The following is a 25,674-nucleotide window of genomic DNA, read 5'->3' as shown; positions in this document are numbered from 1 at the left end:
TTTGTGTTTGAACTCCTCCGTATTACAAGGCAAAAAAAGAGGGTAACTTTACCTACGACAACTGAAATTTTTCATTTAAAACAGTTCACTTTAAAAAAATTGATATGTTTTACTGAAAACATAGTACAGACAACAATATACAGAAAAAGTCTGTAGCAGGAAATTGTTTCTAAAGCTATATTAATAATGTCTACTTTTATTGAAATATGTTATGACTTACATCATGCAGGTTTATTTAGTCCTTGTATCCTTAAAAGCTTTATCTTAATTCAGGGATTGAAACAGTTAACCTTGAAAGTATTTGGATAGTTTTACAGAAATTCACAATCTACAAATCAGTCAGATGAAGGCTTCATGTAACTATCCTCATGCACTGACAGAAATGTAGAAAATTGCATAACAGCAAAAAAAAAAACAAAACCAAAAAAACCCCAAAAAACTAAGTATCAATTCAAAGGGCCAAAATGAGAAAAGTTTCAGTAAGTTAGTTTCACAACATTATTAGTAACTTCTTAGCTATAGTTTCGTAAGAGTTGAAAGTTAATACTTGTTTATTTACAGATTGTACTTGCATCGTGTCTAAAAATTTTAGTTAAAGTAATACATGCATTAGTGCTGAATGACTGCACACTGTGCAACACCAAATTTTAAGATGTCAAAATAACTACATTATGAAGAGGAGCAGCACATGACCTTTGCAAGGTATTAAAAACACTTCTAATACATGGATGAAAGTTTAAAAAAAAAGTTAAGTTGAACCTCATGTCCTAGCTTTCAGTCTCATTTCATTAATGAGCCTCAATTTTAAATTCAATGAAAACTGAATTCAACATCATTAAAGAGATAATCAGTTCTTACACAAGTTTTAATTAAAACTCTGCTAAGGCCATGAAACTCACTGACATATGGAGGTAATTTGGGCAATACCATATTTTATGATCATCATGATTTTCCACGGTTACACTAAAGCTTAGTAGATAGTTAGAATCTAGCATGGATATTACAGAATGTAAAATAAACTACTCTTGCAAGATCACCAGAATTATTCAGGCGGCATATTGCCTTTGGGAAGATTTTTAAATCCTGAACACCTGTGGTTATAAACATTCATATATAGCTTATAGCTACTAAAAAGGAAATACCTTAGCAATATTGAACATAACGGGTTTTTAGTAGTTGGCCCAATGAGAAAATAAAGGGATGGCAAGATTGCAGTGAACACACAGTTGGTGACCCTTGTTTCAAATTAACTTTTCTGGGGGAATCAGAGCATCCATCTTCTCTACATGATCACTTGAACCCTTATTTGTATCAAAAAATATGTACAAGTGCCAAGGACAAATATACAACCAGAAGAACATTAGCAGTAGGTGTGATTTACACGCATTCATCTGAAAGGACACAGATTAGAAAATGGCACAGTTGAAAGCAGCTTTCCACCTGGCCAACAGTATTATGAATTTTTGTAGACTGCAGAAATCCATAAAAAAGTATCTACAAAGCTCCTGAAGCTCAAAATGCGATTTCTGTGAAGTATCAAATAACTTGACTAGTACTCATGATTTTTAGCAAGCTGTTTCTCTTTTCTGGGTAAAGAGACTGCTACCCAAAGCACAGGTTTCTGACTCCTACAGCTTTAGCACAGGCTTCCGTTTAGAAATCCTTTGTTGTTCTACTTGCTCTAGCTTTCCTTCACATTCAAGTCCCCTCCTGTCACTTAACTTTGTATGCCAAGAAGCTCAAGATTCCGAGTCCTGGCTGATGAGAACTCCTCTTGCTATTGAACAGAGAGATCTGGGATAGTCATGGATGTCTAACAAGGCAACACTGAAGACAGCTTAAAATTTTGCACGTAACAACAGGTTATTTATACAACAGTGCTTTCCAGGTTTGTTTTTCCCTTCTCCTTTGCATCTTTATCCCAAACTCTGGTGTTTAAGCAGTTAAATAGAAATAATCACTAGGCAAAGAAAGAAGAACTAAAATTCTTGAAGGCTATGAAGGCTATCATAGTTAAAAAACCCCAATAATTCTCGGAAGCTTTAAGCGGGACAACCCAGATGCAAGTATCTGAGCTCAGTTTACTTGTTAACAAGAAATCTGTAAACTAGAAAGAATGATTCTGTTCATCTATATACACAGAATCAGGAGGAATCTACATCTAATTCAGAATACTGGTATTTTCTCCCCTTCAGAAAAACTTCCTGAATTCGCAAATACCAAGTTAGAACTTGCAGGACATCTGTGTACCAAACATGACTTACTTCCACCAGATGTCCAACTACAAGGCTAGCTCAAACTTTATATTTTAATTATCGTTTAGACAGGTAAGTTTATCTCACCGCTAAACATATGATATATGCCACCTTACTGCCAAAGAGAAAACAGAGCCATATCTCCATGCCTATCTGAAGCAAGCTGTTTCTCATACTGAGTACATATAGTAGGATCATTAACCGCATCACAGCAGTTAAGTGCTGCTGCCAACTCTGGTCCAAATAATTCAACTATTTTGTTTGCTTATGTTGTCACTGTATCTCTATGCTCAGCTAAGTTAGGATCTCAAAGGACATTTTAATAATTATTTAAGTTTTCCATAGACATTTTAACATATTATTTCCTCTCAGCTAAGCAATGTGCTAGTTCAGTATTTTGTGAAGAGATTTTTCTGCGACATATCTGTAACAGTTAAGGAAATCTAACCTAGTTTATACTCCTAGCACTGGATGGAATATTTTTGGAGAAAAAAAATATGCAGTATATATCCTTCTTTGTGTTAGCTAGGAGGAAATAAAGATTTGATCGGTATCTCATGCAAAGATAGATGCGCTGTTACTTTGCCAAGTACCAGTGGGAGGATGGGGGAGAAAGAATCAGCATCTACCACAGTGCGCCAGGATACCAGCAGAACAAAATTATAGTAACACTTCAACAGTCAACAGAATGAAACATTTGCCAGCTGAATATTCAGCACAGTCCTACACTCATCTTTTACAGACACAAGCAACTTAAAAGCTGTACATTTACAAATTGTGTATTGTAACTCCAAAGACGTAACAATGCTTTGCTTGTTTCTGGTGTGCAGGACAACGCATGTCTTACCTTAAAAGCAGAGAGAAATTGTTACCTTTCCACTTAATTCACAAACAGACTAACAAGTATAATTTTGAGATGTTACAGCAGCCACATTTAGATACCCACATAATATTGAATAGGAATTAAAATATGAGTTTCATACAGCAGAGTAATATTCACTATATACAGACAAGTCATAATGCTATGAAAACCTTAACATTAGAAACATAGTTGTTTAAGCCTAAATTTTGCCTTTTGACAGAAAGACAACAGAATTTTGGCTACTTCAGGGATTACAATACAAGGTTTCCATCAAATCTTCTCCCCTTGAGACAAACCAGGGCATTTGATCCCAGAGGAAAGAACCCTACAGTTCTGTGCTCACTGAGGCTTTCCCACAGCAATACTCTTCTACCCCATTCCCCAGTTCCCAAAGCACCTGCTCTGTCCTTGACAGAGACAATTCCTCCTTTCACCCCCTATTATAGCTATAGAGGATTTGATAAAGGGAATATATTGCCATCTCTCTCATACCTGAAATCACAAATTACAGTGCTGTGTAGGAATACTTAACATAAAAGTGTATTCTTTTAAAAAATTCTGAACATCATGACCAAAATAGGCAATTATCTTAAAATCTTGACGTTTCAGATAAGCAAAAGACAAAAATAACTAACTAGTACCTTGCTCAAGTTGCAATTCAAGGCACACTCCTCATCTAGGCAGTGAGGATTAGATCAAGAATCAAATTATAAACTCTTCTCTTTGGTTACGTTTTAGTGCTAGCACCTCTTATTAAATACTAACTTAGTTAAACACTGCACACTCATCTGTTTATGGTCAAGTGAAGCACATAACTGGAGGATGTTCATCACTCAGATTGAGAGAGTTGTGTACTGCCTGAGTATGGCATGGAGACCTTTAGAAAGGAGTCTAAGTAGTTGACGCAGCCCAGGAGAACTGCCAGGCACTGCAGCATTGCATCTTCCATTGCCACTGACTGGAAGAAAGAAATGCTCAAATGTAAACAGGCATTCATATGCAAGACTTGTCCAGTGCACACTAGACAGGGACTGACAACAACTGGAACATGACACAAAATGTAAAACATTGTTAAGAACTTGATTCTACTTGTTCACCACTTTTTCCAGGCGCTGAGAATAGCTTTTCATCAAGACTAATGTATTGCAGAAACGCTAATTTACTAGTTGTCTTCTCCTGTGCAATCACACAGATGAGCTCTAAATACTTGATTCTTCTATGCTATACGAAATGATTATTTGGTGTTTAGGGACAAGAATGGTATTAAGAATTATTATTGCTTTATTTGACACTGTGTAACGACTGACCTTTGTAACATTTAAATGTAAATTCATGCTGAATGTAGAAAGAATTTGTAAAGGCAAATTATAGTAGGACTATATATATGCGAACAGGAAACCTAATATAAAGCCTTCTATTCTAGAGAATTATTTTATCAAGTAGAGAAAACAAAAAAGTGCCTAGTTACATTTTATCTGTATATTTATAATATTTGTATCAATTTTAACTATTAGATTTCTAGGTTAAGATTTTTAAAGAGTAATGGAAGTTAGACTCCTTCAACCATAATTCAGGACACAAAAAAGTGGCCCAACTTTCAACCTTGCTACGAACTCAGTCACTTACTCTATAGCCAAATACAGCACAATTCACAAGACTTATCTTCTCTGATAAAAGGCCTCAAATCTGATTTAAAAGGATATGTGACCAGCTGCAGGCTAAGGTACCTATTTCTCTGCCAAACAAGTACTAACATTTCCCTGAAACTATGTCATTCTACTTATTCAATAAAGATACTTGAAACTATCTGTTCTGAAATATTAGTAACATTTTATACTTCAGAAAGTTTTTGAAAAGGAACAAAATTTTATGAACATTTCCAACTCTTGAGATGTTAACTTGAAACAAAAGTAACTGAAGTACCTGAGCTCCAAAGGACTAATCAGAAGAAATTTAAATCAGTTGCTTTGGAGGGATGACAAAACATCCAGTGGGGAAAAAAAAAGTTTCATTTATCTCCCTAGTCACTCATATATGCTAGTAAGACATGAAGCAAATATGAGGTAATTTAACACTTGTTTTAAGTATTCACTGACTGTAGAACATAAAAACTATAATATGGAGGCAAATGCAGTGCAATCCACTTCATACTACCATGGTGTTAACAAGTTGACCCGTAACCTAAAATACTGGAATACTAGGTAAACCTTATGGTCTCATCAATGAAAAGGCACCCTAGATACTAGTTAAATTGTTCATTTTATCTTCTACGATCACAGCATATTTCTGTAAACGCTACCAGTAGATCAAGTGTAGCTTATTTCAAGAGAATGAATCAGAAATGGAGTTTTGCAAAATCTAAGGATATATTCACATAGGAGATAAAGCAACCAATATTCATAGCCAATAAGTAATAAATCTCAACAATGATGACAAAAGGTTATAATTTCATGTTGCTGTCAACTTGACTGTCTCTTAAGCATTTCATCAAAACTCGTTTGGCATATATCTTGTTCTCAGAGAGCAATAGCTTACAAATTTACAATTTTGGTTCTGTTTTCTATTAAATTAAGCATTTTGACTAAGTAAACACACATATTACTCCCTCTCCCTGCAGGAAATAAGTGCAAAATGCTGTAACGTGGTATATTTCTAAAGAGTATTTAGATATGCTGGGTTTTTTCCTGGGAGTTTGCAAACAGAACCACATCATACTGCTCCTGTTGTATTATAGAAGACAAGGCAAGCACCAAGTGCCTCTCCATCACTAGTCAAGAGAACAAAAGCTGCACAAGACACTGTCAATTACAGTGCTGCCTTCCTAACAGCCACCCCATCAAATGTGCATCTCTCAGTTACTATACCGAAGCACAAAGTAAGAGCAGATCATCATTAAAAAAGTCTCTCAGTTTTAAAGTTACGAGACAATTTAGAAACAGCCTCGATTAAAAATGGAGTTTTTAATTCATTTATTTAATAAAAATACATTTTAAAAATAAACATTTCTGTATTTCCCATCTTTACATATTTTCCCTTAGTTTACAAGATAAGAAGACTTTATTATATTTAGAGCCTAGATTTGGTGCAATTTTTGACATGTTATTTGAAAAGGTTTTACATTTAAATGTGCGCGTTACACAGTTGACTGATAATTATACAAATTACAAGGTATTGTAGCACCAAATGACCCCTCTGTATTTATGCACCCAGCTACTAGTAAGTAAACAAAAAGTTCTTCTGTTAATTGGGGAAGCTATTAATTTAGCAATTATTTATAAGCCATTTTCTACCTATTTCAAATGTAACAGTCATCTTTCCAGTGGCAGTTTCTAAAAGTTGTCACAGATTTTTGATTTTTTAGGTAAAAACATCTGAGAATTATGCAAGTTCCTAGACTACTTTGTTTTAAGTAATTTTATTACTTTAGAGATCAGTGTGTTCTGCCTTGGTTTAAGAGCAGAGCTTCCACTTCACACAAACCCTAACAAAATCATCAGCCTCAGGAAAGCTTTCACTAGCTTTGTGCATAAAGTCTTACATGCAAGGCATTCCGAGAGCTCTCTCCATAAAACAGCAGCCATTAAATCACAGCGTCTTCTAAGCCATTTCTCTGGCACTGGAAATACTACAACCATTCCACACTGAGTCCACAAAAAGGTATATAAGCCTTTGTAGATATTTAAATCTAGTAATAAAATCATTCAGTCCCCCCCAATACATCTTGCACATGTAATGAAACTACAAAAGGGAGAAGATATAACTTGCTCTGAATTAAGCTCCCATCTCTCAGTTTCAATAGTACAACTGCCCCTCTTAAACTCACTTCTTCCAAGAAAGCAAAGAAAGCTGCAGCAAGGCAAAAATATCAACACAGCATCAAAAAGGGGTCTTCCTATTAAGCACTGCTTCTACACATTATGAAATGAAGAACACAGTATCTTCAAGCCAGAAGCAGCTTGCTGAAGTCTTCCCAAAGAACTATCTACATAACTAATTTTCAGCATTTAAAGTAATAACTAAATACTAAGACTTGAACACAGAAATCAGTTTTCCCATTAAACTGCAAAATATTTTATACTTAGTCAAGGTATTCTTGATTAGGGATAGATGGCAGACATTCTGATAAATTGACGTCTTTGTTTAATGTGCATCTTCAATTTTTATTTATCATTAGCTTGTTATTTGTTAAGTTGAGCCCTTTAATATTTAAAATAGTGATTTTTGTTTGATTTGGGGTTGAGGGGGGTTTTTTGCTACTGTCACAGTACTAAGATTATTCACTTCTCTGCCCATTTATAAACTGTTTAGATCATTTATGATCAAATCAAATGCTGACACTAATTTTAGAATTAATATCCTCTGGCCATATTGATCTGCAAAACACTTCAAGAGGACTCCATTTAAAAAAAAACCCAAAACACCACCACACCCAAAAAGCACAACACATTGAAATGTGTCCAAAAAGTATATATGAAAAAAAAAGTGAGGTAAATCATTCTGTTTTCTTTAAAATAAATTGCGCACATTTTGTTTGTCTTGTGTCTCGTATGACTCTCTGCAGAGATTCTCCCCTTTCCAGCTCCTTGCTTAAGAACATGAAAGTCATCTTTGAATTGGCCTTGAAATAGGTAGTGGTAGGGTCTACATATTTTAATTTTTCCTATAATTATTAATAACTTTAATATTAAAACAAGCTACTTGTTGCTTAACTTCAAACACGTCTCCATCCTAAAGCATATGATGTAATCATAGTTGATCTAATTTCAAAACACTATCAGAAACATTAATGTATCTATCACAGTGCTTTTCCTTCTAAATACTTGTAGCACAATTTATTATACCTTGCAGGAAATTGAGTATTTTTTATAGCCAGCTTTCAGGAGAAACAATCAGTTGAATTAGTAGATAAAGTACTTTAACACTAGAATATTTTATGAAAAAAAGAATGCTATTAAAAGTTTGTAACTAAAGACTGATTCATAACTTCTCTCTGAAGAACACTTCCTCTACTGACTTCTGCAATTTCTGTCATTTTCTTGTGCAGAAATAAACAAAAATCACACAGTTTTAACAAAAGACTGATCAATAGAGTATGAAATCACAAACAACAGACAACTACATTCAGGAACAAGTATGAGCTTACAAAGAGCAGATAAAAATTCTGCATGTCAGTAGAAAATCAAGTCTCTTTATTAAAGATTTCAATTTGAAGTACTGATTCCAGCAGATCTGCTGACCTACTACAGTCTTGCACTTCTTTGATGCAAAAGGGCAGAAACTGGCAATTTCATATTTGCAATCACAGATCCGGAATCAGAGCTCAAATTTTTTTCTTAAATAGATTCTGCAGTTTAAGTTGATTCAAACTCTGAGTTTGGATGCTAAGTAGTATTTTCTTTAAATAATAAAAAAAAATTTAAAAAAATAATTTGAGAACTCTCCCAGAACTGACATTCTAAATCAATCATTCTAGTTCAGTATTTTTTTCTATAAACAAGTTAGAAAATAATTAACTGCACACTTAGAAGAAAGGTTAAAAAGTCTAGGATTACCTTCAGTTGATTATTGAAAATATCAATTTCCTGAAGTTTAGATCTGGTTTCTTTTTCTACTTCATCTAGCTGTTCTCGAAGCTGCTGACGCGCTAGTTCCTTGGCTTCTAAGGCTCTTTTGATAGTAAGAAGAGAATCTCCTGTTTTTAAACATATTGTCAAATAAGTATTTTCTTACACAGAGAATTTTAGCTCATAGAAAGCAACATTTTTCTACGCACATCTTGCAATGCAAAAAAAGAAATTACAGAGTACATTGTGCAATGCACGATCATGTCCTATACAAATGTACAAAGATATACTTACTGTGCAAACTGTTCTGTTGGACTTGCTTTAGCTGATCATTAAGCAATTGCTTTTCTGGAATCAACCTTCCAAGCATCTGCTGAGATTCCTGAATAGATGACAATGAGGAGAGAAAAAAACAAGAAAAACAAACAAAAAGTTGAGTGAAGGATGACTTTAGCCGTAAGACCTCTCATTTTCATTTCTTCTGAAATGACTCTTTACTTTTTCCTCTCACTAAATTAGGTATTATTGCTATTATCTATGCACTATCTGTGTTGTACCACCACTCAGACATAGTTCTCTGCCAGTACAAAAAAGTGAGCATATCAAATTTAAGCATAGTACTTGAGAGTTGATTCTCATCGAATATGTAACTTGGCTTGGAATTACTTGAAATTCAGGGCAAAAAGATAAGGACAGATTTCAGGAAATGTTAAAACAAGCACTTACTAACTGCTTAATTTTCATTTAATAAATGGGTATTAACTTTGATCAGGAATAGAAAGACAAATATTTACAGTTTATTTAAAGAAGAGAAAATAAAGGCTTTCACTTTAAAGGAACAGATTATGGCCAAAAGCCATGCAACACAAGCTCTGTTAGATGAGAATACTTGAGTCCTAGATCTCTCGATTTAGCACTCTTGAAAGAGGATTATGATCTCTCTCAATTTCAACACACAGTCATAAGAATCTCCTGATACTTTACAGGAGATCCTGCAAACGAGAAATTCCTCCTTTGGTGGATCATATATCTCTCTCTCATACATAATCCTTGTTCTTTCCGGAGGATGAAGTGCTATTTCATAGACCTTTCAGAAGCCTTGACCTCCAATTTCAAGTTGTCAAAATACATTATAGAAGCATGAGGTGAAATAGCTTATTTTATAAAAGCCGCCTGAGTGTCAACACCCCGTCTTTCAGATAAAGTAATTTACTTCAGCAGTTGTCTTGAATTGCAGGCTTTTAAGGAATCAACCATCTGACAATTTCAATTTGTCATGAAGGATTGTAAGTCACATAATACGATCCTAAGAATAAGTGTCACCTAATCACTTAATACCAGAGTGAGTCCCAAGAAAAGGTTTTCAGTTTTTGTTACAAGAACACAAGGTTGACCATACTGACATGATTTCATAGTTGCCCCACTTTACTCACAGCGGTCTTTGACTGGGCCTTTGCAGTGTACAGCTCAGATCTTATGATTATGCAATGACTGTAGACTACTGTAATCTCTTTATGTTCCAGAAAACGTACTTAGCACAGTAGAGTCGAGGACTTTATAAATTCACAAAGTATCAAGATTAAGATAAACTATGCATTTGACTATTAGAAGTTACATGTGTCCCTCACTGCTGTTGCATTGATCAAGAGAAAGAGGAAAGGAAATTACCTTTCAAGACATAAGGATATCAAAATTATATCATGCCAATTCAAAAACCATTTAGATAAGCCGAATAGCAGAATGGATGACAAAATGAAACAGGATTTACAGAAAAATTATCATTCTTCAAGCACAAAAAGTCACATAGGACAGTATTTCAGGGTGGAATGTAACCCTAACCGTAGCTGTTTATTTTTAAAGGTCAGAATACTTCTAAACTCCAGACTACTCAATCTTAATACACAAAACAGTTTGGAGAGTATTTAAGGACAAGAATGCCAAGGGATCACGAGGGTCAAGTTCTGTTTCCTGAAATCACAGACAACCACATAATAAGCATCTATTCCAAGAGCATCCACAACATACTTTTGCACATCCTTTAGCAGTATCGAAGAAACAGATGCAAGAAATTAACGGCATCACTAACACTGAAGTTTCATGCAACAAGAAATTTCTAAGAATTGAATAGTGTCCCATCTAGCACTAGAAGGCAAACAAAGCGATCAAAGCACAGCTCCTGTCAGTCTAATGAGGGAAAGTTCTCTTCTGATCTTACACTATGAGAAACTGAGATACCACCATACATCTTAAGTCTCTGCTGCATATCCTGCTTCCAGTGCTTCAGAGGAAAATCAAATTACTTGGGAGCCAAAGTGTTCATCAAGGAGGCAAATAATCCCTGCAGGTAACTAGCAGAAGCCCTGCAGACAGTATAAACATGATTCAAACACATACATTTAAGGTGTTTGGAAGGCAGGATGCTTCCAAGCATCCCTGGAAATACCAGCTACCACAGATTCAAATAACTAGCAAAAATTTTCATCACCCAGGATTAATTGTTATACAATCTCTTCCACAAGTTTAATCAAACTCCATCCTGAAACTAATTACTAGGTTGAAGAATAGTTACTCCTTTGAATTAACTCATCTTTCCATAGCAAATGTCAGATGCATTAAATTAAAATATTTCCAAGTGAAGATATAACATCCTACAAAGATAACTGACAATATTGACATTTCAATCTATTGGAGAGTTAAGAGGATCAAAATCTCCTTTTAAAAAAGTCACCTACTGCTTTAGTCTTTCCTCTACAAATTAAATAGTAAAATTTACAGGATATTTGAGAAACTCATCTTTTTTCAGGAAAACCTCTTTTAGGTTCTCCCCAGATTAAATCTGGCCTTTTTCACTAAGTAGCGACACTCCTTTCTGGGATCACAATTGTGATAAACGTCTCAAGTGACACTAACTGAAATATTGGTGGTCGAGATCAATGATCACCTGAGAGAAGATAACACCACAAAGCCACAGCTATCACTGTCAACCTGAACAAAAACCACCTCAAAACCAAAAATCCAACAAAACAACCACCAAGAAAGGCAAGGTTGACTTTCATTACAGAAGTGCTCTTACAGTCTTTGTGAACGAAGCAATTTAGAAAGCGAATAGGCATAAAGTAAGCTGCTGGATACATACCATCTAGTACCAATTACAATGACCAGAGATGGTTAAAAATCACTACAAATACAGTGGTGATTCCAAAACAAGAGTAAAATATAGACAACTGTGCAAAATTCATTGTACTTTGCCTGACATTTTAATAAAATTTCAGACTGGCATCAAAATGCTGAAGATACACACACACAAAAAAGCAATCTGCTTTTCGACAATTGTGATTGGGAAGTAAGTAGAACAAAGTAAATGTTAGGAAGGTCAAAAATCCCTCTGCTCTCCTTAATTTTTCCTTTCATGGTGATAAAGTTAAAACCGATGCATAAAAGCTGTAGGTAAGGAAAAAGCACATCTACGATCAGCCAAGAACATGATTAAAAACTCAAAAAAATTGTTAATGAGTCTACAGAGAACACTGCCTCTCGTTTATCTAATACTTTTTAATAAACTATTTAACTACATCTACTAGTAGACAGATTACCTCTCTCACTATTTGCTTCCCAATAGTGTTGGTTTCACATTTTTTTCTTCCCTCTGTGCCTTCCATTTATTATACCCAGTTGTGGAAGCTCACTCCAAGTTCTTGATAATAATGATATTTTCTCACATTCTTTTTACAATGTCTGTTATAACAGGACCCTATCCCAACTATAGCACATTGGTCTTTACTGTAACATAAATGACTTACAACTTTTTATTGCAACATATCATTTTTTCCTCCTTAATTTGTCATATTATGATTAAAGCAAAGAGATACTTTATCTTTTCTGACTACAGAGGCTAACTGAACAAAAATTATCAAGTTAACAGAAATGACATATGAAAGTAGGATATGTATTCCATTTAACTGTTGAAATAGTATTTATCTATCAATAGCTATGTAGCTGCTTCACTTCTTCTGAAGTGAGCTACAGTACCTTAGACCACTTCTATGGAAAGCTTTTGGAATAGAAGGGTTAGAGGGAAATTCAAGTGGTTGTTGTTTTTACATGGAGATTGGCTGTGCACATAAAATCAGTAGTCTTTAAGTTATTCAAGTAAATGGGAGCTTTTTCACACATTTTTATCAAGCATAGTCAGTTTTTTGTCTCTTTGAGCCAGTACCGCTAAGTGTAACTTCATTTCCTACATTTGATTCAATACTGTTTGACTTCATTTTCAGTTACCAATACAGCAGCATTTCACTAGAGAGAAGAGTGGTTTCAAGCCTAACTATGACCGTTGCTTATGTCATAAGCGTCCCTTAGTAGCACTTCTTGTTTGCTATTGTTTGTATCAAGTGGACACAAACACTGTGAAAGAAAGTGATCTCTAAATTATACTCTTTATAACAAGCTGCTGCCAAAAGAAAGAGGTCTTGTGAAAGGTGTAATGGTGTACACAAAACTTCAATAGAAATGTCAGATGTTTTAAGAAGTAAAAAAAAATAAAAATACTCATACATACAACAAAAAACCTGAACTTTCAAGTTTTTGTTTTGTTCAAATGAATGTACTATATTAATTATGCTTAGAAAGTTGAAATGGAACAGTAGGATCAGGTTTTAAGATAGGTTTTACACGTAAGTTCTCGTATGTGTGAGATTCTCTTTGTAGTGGTTAAAAAGCACTGAGACCCCCATTACTAGCCAAGAATTCATTTCAAGCAACATAAAATATTTAATAAAGAGAAAAATCCCTAAATCAAACACTACAACTCATCTAGAAACCTTTACAAATTGCAGAGAATGTTCTTTCACTAAGAGCAGACATCTACTCAATTCCATCTTTAATTTGACAGAGAATTTTAGATAGAGAAGTAGGAAAGACAAATGCCAGGGTTAGACCAAGAACTAACTGGTTTAACTGGTAACCTCAATTTTGAAAGATGATTATTTTATAATTAAAAAACAAAAAGGGCATCATCAACTAGCCACTTCATTGAAGTAAATTTTTTCTTTCACCACACAAGCAGCAATCACTGCCAACAAAAACACATGCCATAAAATTTCATTCTCGTCATTCCCCTAAACCCTTTAACATTTTCAGCCAAACAATTTATTTACTGCTCCCCACAGAGGATTCCATGAGGATGAAATGATAATCACAGACACACCTCAAGTGCAGGAAGCAATTCCTAGACATGTCTGAAGAACATTCATTTAAAAGAATGATAAATTATCTACAACGATTCCTTAGGTACAAGGAACAACACATCATGTGTTGTGGCAAGTTTGCCTAGGATATTGATGCAGTTGAGGAGGTCAAAATGCAAGGCTAAGAACAAAATTAGAGAACGTTTTCTCACCTGCAGCTGCTGTTGCAAATGGGTGATTTCCGCAATTCTCAGTTCTCTAGATTTATTTGTACTTTCAATTTCTTGTCTTTGGGTAGACAGTCGACATCTGATATCCTGAAGTTTTCCCTCCAACTGATTTTTTTTATCATTCTTCAGGAAAAAAAAGAAAAATATCTCTCTTTTTTACCAGAATGGTTTGTCATGCAAGTCAGGATCCAAAAAGTACTTTTATTCCACATTTAAATTATAGAAAGTAAACATAGCCATATTACAGTCACTACTGTGCTTGTGTGTTTTATCTGCAACACGATCACTTACTAGAGCTTCCAGCTCAAATTCTAAGGTCTTCTTCTTTGCCTTCAGAACAACTATGTCCTCTTGTTCTTTGTTTCTTTGATTTAGTAGTTCCTGCCGACGATTACGCTCCCACTCAAGTTGCCGTTGCCTCTCAAGTTCCCGTTTTGCAGCCTGTAGCATTTAAAAATAAAATCTATTTTGAGAAACTATTCTAATCGCTGATATTCATATTCTAATGTGCAATTAAGACATTAATATACACACACTGCTAAACTGTGGAGTAAATTTGTGCCTCTACTTAAGCATACAAATTGCTGAATATTTTAAATGCTAATTTGAAAGCTCTAGTGAAATGGGGCTTCACTGTATAGCAGGCAGGTGACTAAACAGACTATTAACCCATCTTAATCAGTTTCCCAAGATCCAATTTTCTGATGTAACAAGTTGTTTCATATTAAGACTTCAAGAATTCTCCAGGATAGCATCAAATCTCTTTCCAACCTCCAACATTAGACATTCTGCAGCTTTGCACAGAATAGTCAAATGCACTGAATGCATCATTACTTGGCAATGTGAGAAAATTAATTTTTAAGTTAATCAGTATGTGTTCTCTTTAATAAATTAACTCATCACAGCAAAATCATGAATGCCACCAATGTCCATAAGTTTTTCTTCATTCATTCAAGCACCTCTTTATATCAAAGAAAATAATAATAATTATTATTTTTAAAGAAGTCAGAGGTTAGGAACACACTGTCCTAGTTCTAACTGTCTCATCCGTTCATTTCACATGAAAATAAAGAGATAGCTGACTCTTTCCTTACCTTCGAAATCTCAGAAATCTAAGTTCATTCTTCAAATGTTTCCTTACTAAAAAATGATAGCAAAATATCTAGCGTACATGTTACATTTTGTTCTAATCAAACACAGTTGCTACTGACATAACCACCTTCCTTTTATCCAGTTACCTCTCTTCTTTCTATTTCTTTCCTCCTTTCCTCTTCTCTCTGTCGTTCCAATTCCCGTTGTTTTTCCAACTGTTTCTCTAGCTCCAGTTGTCTTTTACGTTCTTGCTCCTGCCGCTCACGTTCTTTCCTCTCCTGCTCTGCCCGTTCCAGCTGTGCTAGACGCTCTTGTTCTTTGCGTTGCTGTTCCAGGAGAGCCTGCCTCCGTTTTTCAAGTTCTAGATTGCCACGTTCAAAGTTCTCCCGTTTTTTATCTTCAAATGTAACTTTAATGTGTGGAAACATGGGGCAAAGGAGAATTAAAATCTGCTACTGACTTAACACACACACAAAAAAAGTAATCCATTTATGTTGAATCAAAGTGAAACAACCTTCCAACAGTACTAGATACAGCTCTCAACCACTGATAATATAGCTCTATAGGTAATTTCAGGTTTCATCATTAGCATTTATATTGTAAATCCCCTTAAACCCGTATCCTTAGGAAACCAAGGTCTGAATTTCAGTTTCCATTCCTCAGGCTTCTAGGTTTCTCCACAAAGCCCAACAAGTGGGTATAATTTAGACAAGCCATTCACCAGCTAATCCTACGCGAGGGCACAGGATCTGGAGTTCTTCTACACATTTGATAATAGTAGCAGCACAAGAACCAACACTTCAATTACTACAAGGCAAAGAATTCAGCTGATGATATTATCAAAAAGCTATTATGCAAATGACCTGGAAGTATTTAAACTTGATATTACTCATTACCATCAGGAAAGGAAATGGCTTGCTTAAGTTCTTGAGCAGCTGAATTCAGAAAGACTGGATTCCTGCAGATTTGCATACTCATCACTTACTGTCCTAAAAGAATGACCTCCGTTCCAGCACAGGTTCCCTGACATTCTTCTGTTCTTCCCCTGTTCCACATTCCTAGGCCCCTCCCTCACAGTTCCTTCAAATTATTGTTTCCACTTCACCTTCTGTTTCTTTTCACACCCTACATGTCCCATTCCTATACCCCATATCCTGTATTTCTCTTCCCGCATGCCCAACATGTACATTTTTGGCATGCAAGTCAAGCCAAGAGATAGCACATATTTACTCCAAAGTGTGCACACACTAACTGTTTGGCCCAGCATCTGCTGAATCAGTTGAATTCTTGTCCTTTTCTAAGTTTGGCCCCTTTTCCTATTGCCCATCACCAATTTTCATAAAACTTGAAAAAATGTAACCACTTTAATGTCTGTCAAGTTTGTTTAAAATTAGCCACTGGGTTCAAAGAATATTAAAATACAGACTGATAGACAAAGAACATGATTATAACTCCCACTGATTTAGGAAACAAAACAAAAAGGTGAAAAAAAGAAAGAAAAAAATACTTATGTTGAGAAAGTCCGTTAAAAGGAATAGGCAGAAGGGCAAAACACTTGCAAGTAGGATGGGCATTAAGATACCATGTTCAAGGCTCAGAAAACACATAGCCCTAAGAAGAAACACCAGGTTCTAGGATGGCTGCCCAACAAGCTAGTGTGTTTACTCAGCAAAATCAAGGTAGCTACCAGAGATGATAAAACAAAGCATATCCAGAGTACCAAAATAGAAGAGAACAACTTCCAGTAAATTAAATAAGTAGCTATTGGCTTGTGTCATTATGCATAAGGAAAAGCTTCTAAAAGGTTACAAGAGCCAACAATAAAAACTCTTTCAAATGTCTCAAAAGAAAAAAAAAAACAACACCTAGCCAGATTTAGCAAAGCCAATGAAGAAGCAAGATGACATTCACTATTATAAGTGATCTTTATGATGGAAAATCTATATATCAAATACAGTAAAAGGCTTATACACTCTAGTTCCTCCTTAATTGAAAGCAGAAATGGCTTTAAAACAATAAAACCAAAAAATAAAGAGCATCAGCTTGCCAAACCCAGACAATGCTAATCCATAGCTCAAAAACAAAATTCATGAACTGCCAGCTGTGCAATCTGTCCTTTAATCAACGTCAGTGCTGCAAGACTAGAAGATGACAAGTGCAACACTGGTCTTTAAGAAAAGATAATAGAATGATCCTGAAAGCTACAGACAAGTCCATCTACTCCCACGCTGGGCAAAGTAGCAGAGGCTACAACATACGGAGAGTTAGTTAGTATACATGTCTAAACACGATACCATGGAAGAACCAAAGCAGGAAAGAGCTGTCTCTCAAGTCTAATAGACCCAATTGTATGAATAAGCAAGTTGAAAAAGAAGATCAAGTCAACAGAAGAATACTTGCGGGATTTCGAAGTCTAATAAAGAAACGAAGCCAAGGCAGTGGTTGACCTTCCTGGCACTCCAAACTGCATACCAAAATCTTCTGATTCCAGAGACAGAAGAATTAGGCTTCAAAGAGCCAACACAGGAGAGCTATATCTCACCTGCAACCAAACATTTCATTGCGAGAGCTCAGTGAGGTCTGCTTCAGCAGTCCCTGCTACTTCCCTTCATTCTCCTATAGCCAGGAATTACCCAGCAGACTGCCAGCAGCTCTTAGTTATAAAATACAAACCAAAGACAAGAGTTGTATCTGAATTGCTCACATGCAGATCTCCTGAACTAACCTGGTATGGAAAGAGACAGAAGGTCCTTGAGAATTAACAAACAGCTAAAAGATTAGAATTAAGAGGTGAAATAAATTACCAACTTCACAATGACAGAAAGATTCTCAGTAGCCTCCTTCAAAGATCTCTACTAGCAATTGTGGTGTTCAGTGTGCAACAATGATCTGGAAGAGATTGAAAAGTAACAAGACAGCTTCTAGAGACGATGCTGGATAGTCACGGTATTAAAATAAAAACATGACTGTGAAGAGCTTTAGAAGAATCTCACAAAAATGAGTGACTTGGTAATGAAGAAGCAGAGGAAATTCAAATGTTAATGAATACAGAGTAGTGTGTGCATGGAGAATAAAAATAATCCTTGCTAAACACACACAGTCATGAGCTCTAAAATGGTTAACAGATTTGTGGAAGGCTGTTGGCATTACCATGGAAAGTCTTCTAAAACACCAATTCAGATCTAAGTTGTGATCAAAGAGGCAATACAGTGCTAGGAATCAATTAAAAAACAAAAAAAAAAGAAAAATACTTTAGAACAAAACATAAAAGCATTATTATGGCACTGTATAAATCTGTCATGTTGCTACATCTTCAACTGTGTGCCATTCTGGTCATCTTAGAATAAAATAGAGAAAAAGTAATGAAAGCACGAAGAAGAGCGAGAGGATGATCAGAAGTGTTAAGATGTTTCATAATATCTAGCATGTATATTGTGACCTTTGAAGAGTACATAAGCCAAACTGCACTCCACCTAAGTCAGAAGATGGACGTAGTAAAAAATTTTCATTACAGGCCTGTAATAGGGCTCTAAAGTGCTGCCTCTGTTGAAGGCGCATAAGATAAGCAACCTGAACGTTGTTCGTATCTCCATTGTCACTAACACAAAGGATCATGCAACAGTCAGGAATTAGCTGGACCAAGCAATGTCTTGGTTATACCTCTGACACATCATAAACTGACCTAGAAAGAAAACATTTATTCATAAGCCACAACAACTCCACAGCATATAACCTGATGATAACATCTCTCTAATAACAGCACATAATATATCTATTTTTACTTGCTTACCTGGTAATTTCTTTTCCAGTTGCTGCTGTTCTTCTTCTAATGCTGGTTCTTCTGGTAACCTTTGGTCTACAGATACTGAACTTACAGCAGATATGCCACTACCAGAGCGTACTCTTCTGTCAATAAAACGATAATTCCAAGTTGCTTAAAAGAACCCATGCTTGCCAAATTTATCTATGATTTAATTATGAAATCATAAATTAAATGCAATGATGTAATGTTTAATGATATTCAGTGTTCCCTCAGTGTTGCCCAGAGGATTTTACTCAGCCATTGCCATTAAGATAACAGTCTCCTCCAGAATCCCAACAGCCCCAACACACTGGTGCCCTGAGAAACCTAGTTCAAAGTTCACAGCACCAGGCAACTTACAGATGTGTCCAGCCCTGTCCCCAAGATCTCTTACTTGTGACCAGTCTGAAGTTGGGAAAATGCCGACTTAAAACTATAGCAGAAGTTGCGAAGACAGAGGAAGAGCTTGCTATAGCCAAGGTAAAAACAAGACCCCACACAGAATAAACAAAAAACTTGTAATCTTCTGGAAGATACTTAAAGAACATGAAGCTATGTTTGTATGCAAAAATTTCTTTCCATTGCTGTTACTGTCTTCCCACCCATTTCTCCACAAAACTGTGAAAGAGCAAAACAGACGTAATGACTCACCACTACTATTCACAGGTACTAAAAGATATCTGATTTGCTACACTGTAAATTCATAGCATGTTTCAAGTTCGAATACATCCCATTTGCTCTACAGAAGTATAAACTGGAGCTGTAACACTTCAAATTTATATGGCCAGACTGAGTAACTTTTGGAAGGTATGCTAGCATAAAACATTGATCAAAATCATATTCTTACAGGGAATTCTTGCTACTTCCAGCATCCAGTACTTGTAATAAAACCAAAAATCTAGACAAGCATTTCCCAACAAGAAGGTACTCTGTTCCATGGATGCAGTCCAAAAACGAGAGGGGTTGCTTTTCAACCTCTTGTACTTTATACTCACAGGACAGCTTTCCCAAATGAAATAAAAATTTAGGAGCAAGATTCCAGAATTATAACCAGTTACCTAAATGATGGTGGAATATACTCTGGAGGCAGTACAGGTGGTAGCGGCTGACCAGACATAGCTACATCAATTAAGTGCATAGCCAGAATAAACTCTTCGGCTGTAAGTTTTCCATCTTGATCAATATCAGAAAGATTCCTTTTTAAAGGGAAGGTACAAAGTAGGTAAATTCTTAAATATTAAAAATCACTGTTAAAAAGCATAGTTTTAACATATTCAGTTCCAAATTAATTCAATTTTTCAAGATTTTTTTCACACTACTTTGTTTCTTCGAAACAAATAAAAAGCAAAAATCAAATGCTTCACTATTTCCTACATTTTTCATGCATGTCTGCCTTGAAACTATCCTTATAGCCATGGCTTCTACTTCACTTGCTCTTTGAGTGCTGCCTGTACCATATGCTATATAAGTAGCATTAATCAATGGAGTTTTCTTGAACACCTTTTGAACATCCATTATACAGTATCATTTAGAAAAGTATCAGCTCAGATGTTTGGTAGAACTTTTTCGTTTGGTCTCCTCCTTCCCTGGAGGCTCCTACCTCGTATTCCAGAGTACACTTTTGCATTAAAATCAAAGCCATTTACATTCTAGTCCTGACAAGCACAAAAACATCTTAGCATTATGCACGTATTAAAAATTACAGAGTAACATCTCTGGCTGGCCTAAAACCAGCACTCCAACAGATGCACAAAAGGCTTATATTCATGTTAAGGTGGTATTGGACAAAATTTAACAGCCTAAACATCAACTTTGTTTCTCTAGCATGCTACACTCTAATCATGCAGTAAAATCTCCCGTGATACCATGAAAATCAAAGGTAAGCAACTGATACATGCTTTTGATGTCTCTAAGTACAAGACTTTGTTTATTGGATTTACATTTGGAAGACAATTATTACCTCATTTGACCCATGTTTTGTGTTATTGGACTCCTCAGGCTGGGGCACAAGAACAAGCCAGTAGAATGAAAATCTAGTAAGTAAAGATATAACTGATCAGCTGTCCTAACACTCTGGGTCCACACCTTTGTCAAGGAAATACCGAAAGAGTTACTACAGAATAGCTGACAGGCTGTGTATCAGTACTTCACTTTGTGTGCCTGTGAGTCAGTGAATCCAATTCCAATACAGACTGACAAATCTTAACCTAGAGAACAGCAACAGCAGTTCAGCTGCCAGAGATTAAGTATCAGGAAAGGGAGCAATACTCAGGACAACAAAAGCTGTAAAATCGATCCCTTCTCTCAATCAACTTGGCAGTTTTGCATGTCAAAAACTAGAAGAGTTATGGTTAGAACTCCTGCAATACACTGACGTCATTCCCCTGCCCACACAACCTACTTAAATGCTGGCAACAAGTGGAGTATTTTCTGGTTAATCATCTGCTGGATGATTGGGTTGATTTTTTTTTTCCTTACAGTAGCTTTGTTAGGAAACAGAGAAGGAGAGAGTGCTTTTTAAGATGTAACAAAAACATCAGTGCTTAGCAAAGAAAGCAAGTGCACTTGAGCTGCCACATTAGAGAGACAACACAGCTGACATCCTCACACAGAAGTCAGATGGGTTAGTGAGTTGACAATGGTTTTCAAGCAAAGACTTATACAGAAGTTAATTAGAAACAACTTTCCATGTGATAATAAGAACATAATAAACTTCAGCAAACAAGAAGCTGAAAGGAAAAAGTGAAGCTGGGACAAATCCTTTTAAAATCCATTATTTTAAATGTATGTAATTCCAATCCCTTGGAAATAAACCCTTAGAAACCTACATAAAAGGCAGACAAGCCCCAAAGAAAGTATGGTTCTGGATTAAGCTTCCTTTTGTACTACCTGTGCAGATGTATAAGTTTCACTGGTGCTGTATCACATATGGCTAGAGATGTGGAAGACATAGGAGGCTGAACATCTGGTCTGCCTAAAAACTCCATAACTGAAACGCAACTTACAAAGCATCTATGTGCACAGCATAAAAGATGCTCTATTTTACTTTTGTGAAGTAATACTAATATAATCATAGCATAAAAGATGCTCTATTTTACTTTTGTGAAGTAATACTAATATAATCATAGCAGTGCAGGTTTTGTTTTATAAAGTTATACATTAAAAAGAGCAACGTAAAATGATTTATCCATGGAGGGAGAATGAAAAGGGAGAAAAATCCCACAGTGTACAGTATAGATATTTAAGTACAGTTTCCAGTTTGATGAAAATTAATAGATTTACTTTTACCATATTGTAGCCAGCTGAGCCTGGGGTAAACTTGACTGCATAAGAATAGTTCTTGCTTGAGGACCTAACAAAGCGAAACAAGGATTAACAAACAAATAAGCAGCTTTCTCCATTTCTTGCATTACCAAGTAGCTCCTGCACAAGCATAGCTTAGTTCTAAAACCGTAACACTGAAGAGATGTTATCAGCATGAACTAGGCTCCTCCCACCCCCCAAATGAAAAAAAAATAATTAAAAAAAAATTATACATAATCCTTCCCTTCTCTACAACAATCATTCAGATTTTTTTTTTAAAAAAAACCAAGCTATGAAAGGCAAAGAGATGCTCCCAGAACTAGTAAAACTAAGCTACTGTACCATTCTAGTTTGTTTCCGAAACTGGATAGGCACTTTCATCAGTGGATGAACTGAACACTGTAAATGGCTGCACAAGTTTTCACACAACCCATTGTACCCTTTCCAAGAATCATTTCCCAGTGCCAACTTACTTTGCAGAAAATAAAGGAAAGAAGGTGATAAAATGATCCCAGCTATGATGAATATTTGCTTCTAAACAAGATCATTAAGCAGTTGGGAGATTTGAACAGAAAAATATTGACACTGGCAACAGTCAGTCAGATAGTCTCTTACTATCTGAATAGCATTCTAAATGCTATTATAATTGGCCTTTTACAGTTCAAAAAACCAAGACAACAAAAACTGCTCCAATACCTGTTAAGTGTCCACTCATTGTTTTATCATGGCTATTGAACAGCTGTCTGTACTTCAGTCTCGATGACTGAGGTACCGCCCACTCTGCCACAGGAGGCACACTAGAATTAGAAAAAGGACGGGGAAAACATCATTTAAAATGTAATCACATGAAGCTAGCAGGTACAACAGGATGAAGTGCTGCACAGAGATTCAAGTTTTATGCCTGAAATGGTTCTTTCACAAATATTCCTTTCTACTCCTGAAACTACAACAGGTTTGATTTCTTGTTTGAAAACACTTATCATAATTCAGTGTCTAAGATGATGTTTTTCGGTAAAGTTGAATGACAGGCTTAAGAGTTTTGCTGTTTTCTTTACTAGCAGAGAATTAAGTAACCTAAACAGTTTAGAGGAGCTAAAAGCCTTTACCTAAACATATAATAGGAAATGCCTTACCACAGTCAGCAGAAGTAGTATCTCATTTTACCCTGTCTTTAACTGGTTGTCTTAACCAAACAATTCATAAGCTGATTAAAGAAATAAATGTAAAATATGCTGAAAACATAGAAAAAAGCATGAAGAAGTCACACTTTAAAGTAAGCAAGGTTTCTCGTAATGGAACTCAACTGGCAAATGTAATATTCCCAGTTCTAATTCATTCACGTAATAGGTTGAATGCTGTTATTTGTAGCTATAATTTCACATGCTTGAAGGCTGACAAGTCTTCATACTGAAAAACAGTCAGCATAGTTCTTCTGTCTTTAGGCGCATTCAAACTTTGTCCTTTTTTGTTAAGGTTGAAAGAAAGGAAAAAAAAAAGCAGCCAGATTAAAGAAGCATTTGTAACTGCAGACCAAACTAAAAGTTAAAGTTAAAAATGTTAAAAAAATGAACCAAAACCACCAAATCCCTTTTCCCCGCTCCACTGAGCAGATAGCATGGTTAAGAGCTTTCAAAGTTGAGCTGAGAAGCATTATATGAATACTCTACTAATTGACCTCATATCCTATTCTCACATGACAAGACTCAAACCAGTTAATACCTCTATTGCTATTTCTAGACTATTGTGCTTTAATAACCCTCTTTCATGGAAGCAAAGCGAAAATAAGCCACATCTTAAATAATGAAAATAGGAATTGAAACTTAAAAAAAAAAAGCCAACTATTTCAGTTTTATCCATGTGAATTCCTTCCTCACTGGTTTTGCTACATTTGGAGTTTCCACATATTAAGTCTACTTTTGTCTTACATACATATGTACTTTGATCTGTGAATTACTACACATTAAGTAATGAAACTCTCCTTCAGGAATACTCAAACGGTAGTTTTGGAAGAAAAAATGCTGGAGGAAAAACAGTTGACTCATGTATGCCAAACACCATACATGCCAAGCGTTCACTACTGGTGACTTGGCAGACAGAGTGATAAAAGCTCTGCAAATGGAATTTTGAATTTCACTCTTCTCAAAATTCAAAATAATTCTCAGCTAGGAAAAAAAAATTACTTCAACTTTACATTTCAATTTAATGGACTTAGCTCTTCTTCCTTCCTTTCCATAAACTCTGCAAATCAATTACCTTGCTATCTGTTTTCTCCAAAATATAACTTTTGGAGACCCATGCCAGTTCATCACTCCACACTAGCAGCACTCTGTGGAGGAATATCCCCTTTGCTGCTGGCAGACATTTCCGAGTTACTGAAATAACAGGGGTTGAGCTAAGGAAGTTCTAACCCCAGCCCAAATAGATTCAGAGAACCATGCAATTTCTACCTCAGAAAAGAAGTCACCTCACTTGAGGTTCAGGCCTCTGTTGGCAATAAAAGTGACCAGCAAGATTCAGATACAGTTAACCCCAAAACCATGACAGCCCTCTTATGGAGTATCTAGAAGCCGTTTCAGCTGAAGGTTCTTGAACTTCATTCATTATAAATACTAAGTGTTGTTATAGACAAAGTAGATAACTTCTTGTACCTCTGGAAATCAAATCAGAGCATCACTACTGTGTTCCTGACAGTACTAGATTTCAAAGAGAAAAAGAATTGTTTGTTTTGAAAGATTTTTAATCCTATTTGCCAGTAATCAGTAGCGTCGCTTATCTAAGACCAGTGCACAAGAAAAAAACTGCAGAAGACAAATTAAAGTAACAATAGATAATTAAATAATGTCCCAAGTCATCTTCCTCTTGCACAAAAATCTGTAGTACAGACCTGTGAGAAAGTTTGATTTATAAAGACTTTGGGAAATTACTATCTTACCTCCTGTAAGGAAGTTTTATTTTGTTAAGACACATTTCTTCAGACCATAGTAAGATACATTTTGCCTAACCATACATTTTCCTAGGCCTTGAAATAATCTAAAAGCCTTGTAGGTAATTTTTCATGCAGAACCTGAAGAATATATAAGAAATAGTTATGTGGAGTGCATTTAAGATATGAGAACTATTAACTATTTTGCTTTTAAAAATAATCCCAGAGTTGCTATTTTTAAAGAATATTACTTGTTATGTTTTCACACTAACAGGAGGAGTGCCTGTGCAGTATTACACAATGCAGATTATGTTTACAGAAACAAATACTCTTCTAAAAATTAAGTTTCCAAGAATTTGAAAATAGTGTCAATGCATACTGTAATAGTCATTTATTATATTTCAATGATTCAGCATTCACTGTAAAACCACAGCATCCTATGAAACCCTGAAGTAGC

General features: G+C 35.5%; 1 protein-coding gene across 1 annotated transcript in view; it reads right to left on the bottom strand.

Moving 5' to 3' along the window:
- Positions 1–25,674, bottom strand: part of LOC104157807 (intersectin-1-like) — a gene marked incomplete at its 3' end in the record, with an annotated part of 48,323 nt that overhangs the window by 5,406 nt on the left and 17,243 nt on the right. The window contains exons 7-16 of the mRNA XM_009695285.1: positions 22,991–23,091; positions 22,280–22,343; positions 20,050–20,187; positions 18,972–19,095; positions 17,915–17,939; positions 15,336–15,598; positions 14,389–14,538; positions 14,080–14,220; positions 8,976–9,063; positions 8,670–8,809 (exon numbers count right to left, since the gene is read on the bottom strand). Coding sequence (XP_009693587.1) covers positions 8,670–8,809; positions 8,976–9,063; positions 14,080–14,220; positions 14,389–14,538; positions 15,336–15,598; positions 17,915–17,939; positions 18,972–19,095; positions 20,050–20,187; positions 22,280–22,343; positions 22,991–23,091 — 1,234 coding nt within the window. The remainder of the gene's footprint in view (positions 1–8,669; positions 8,810–8,975; positions 9,064–14,079; positions 14,221–14,388; positions 14,539–15,335; positions 15,599–17,914; positions 17,940–18,971; positions 19,096–20,049; positions 20,188–22,279; positions 22,344–22,990; positions 23,092–25,674) is intronic.

Source organism: Cariama cristata, unplaced genomic scaffold, assembly GCF_000690535.1.
Source record: "Cariama cristata isolate BGI_N322 unplaced genomic scaffold, ASM69053v1 scaffold23282, whole genome shotgun sequence".
Classification (NCBI taxonomy): domain Eukaryota; kingdom Metazoa; phylum Chordata; class Aves; order Cariamiformes; family Cariamidae; genus Cariama; species Cariama cristata.
This window is presented reverse-complemented; position numbering and strand designations above follow the sequence as displayed.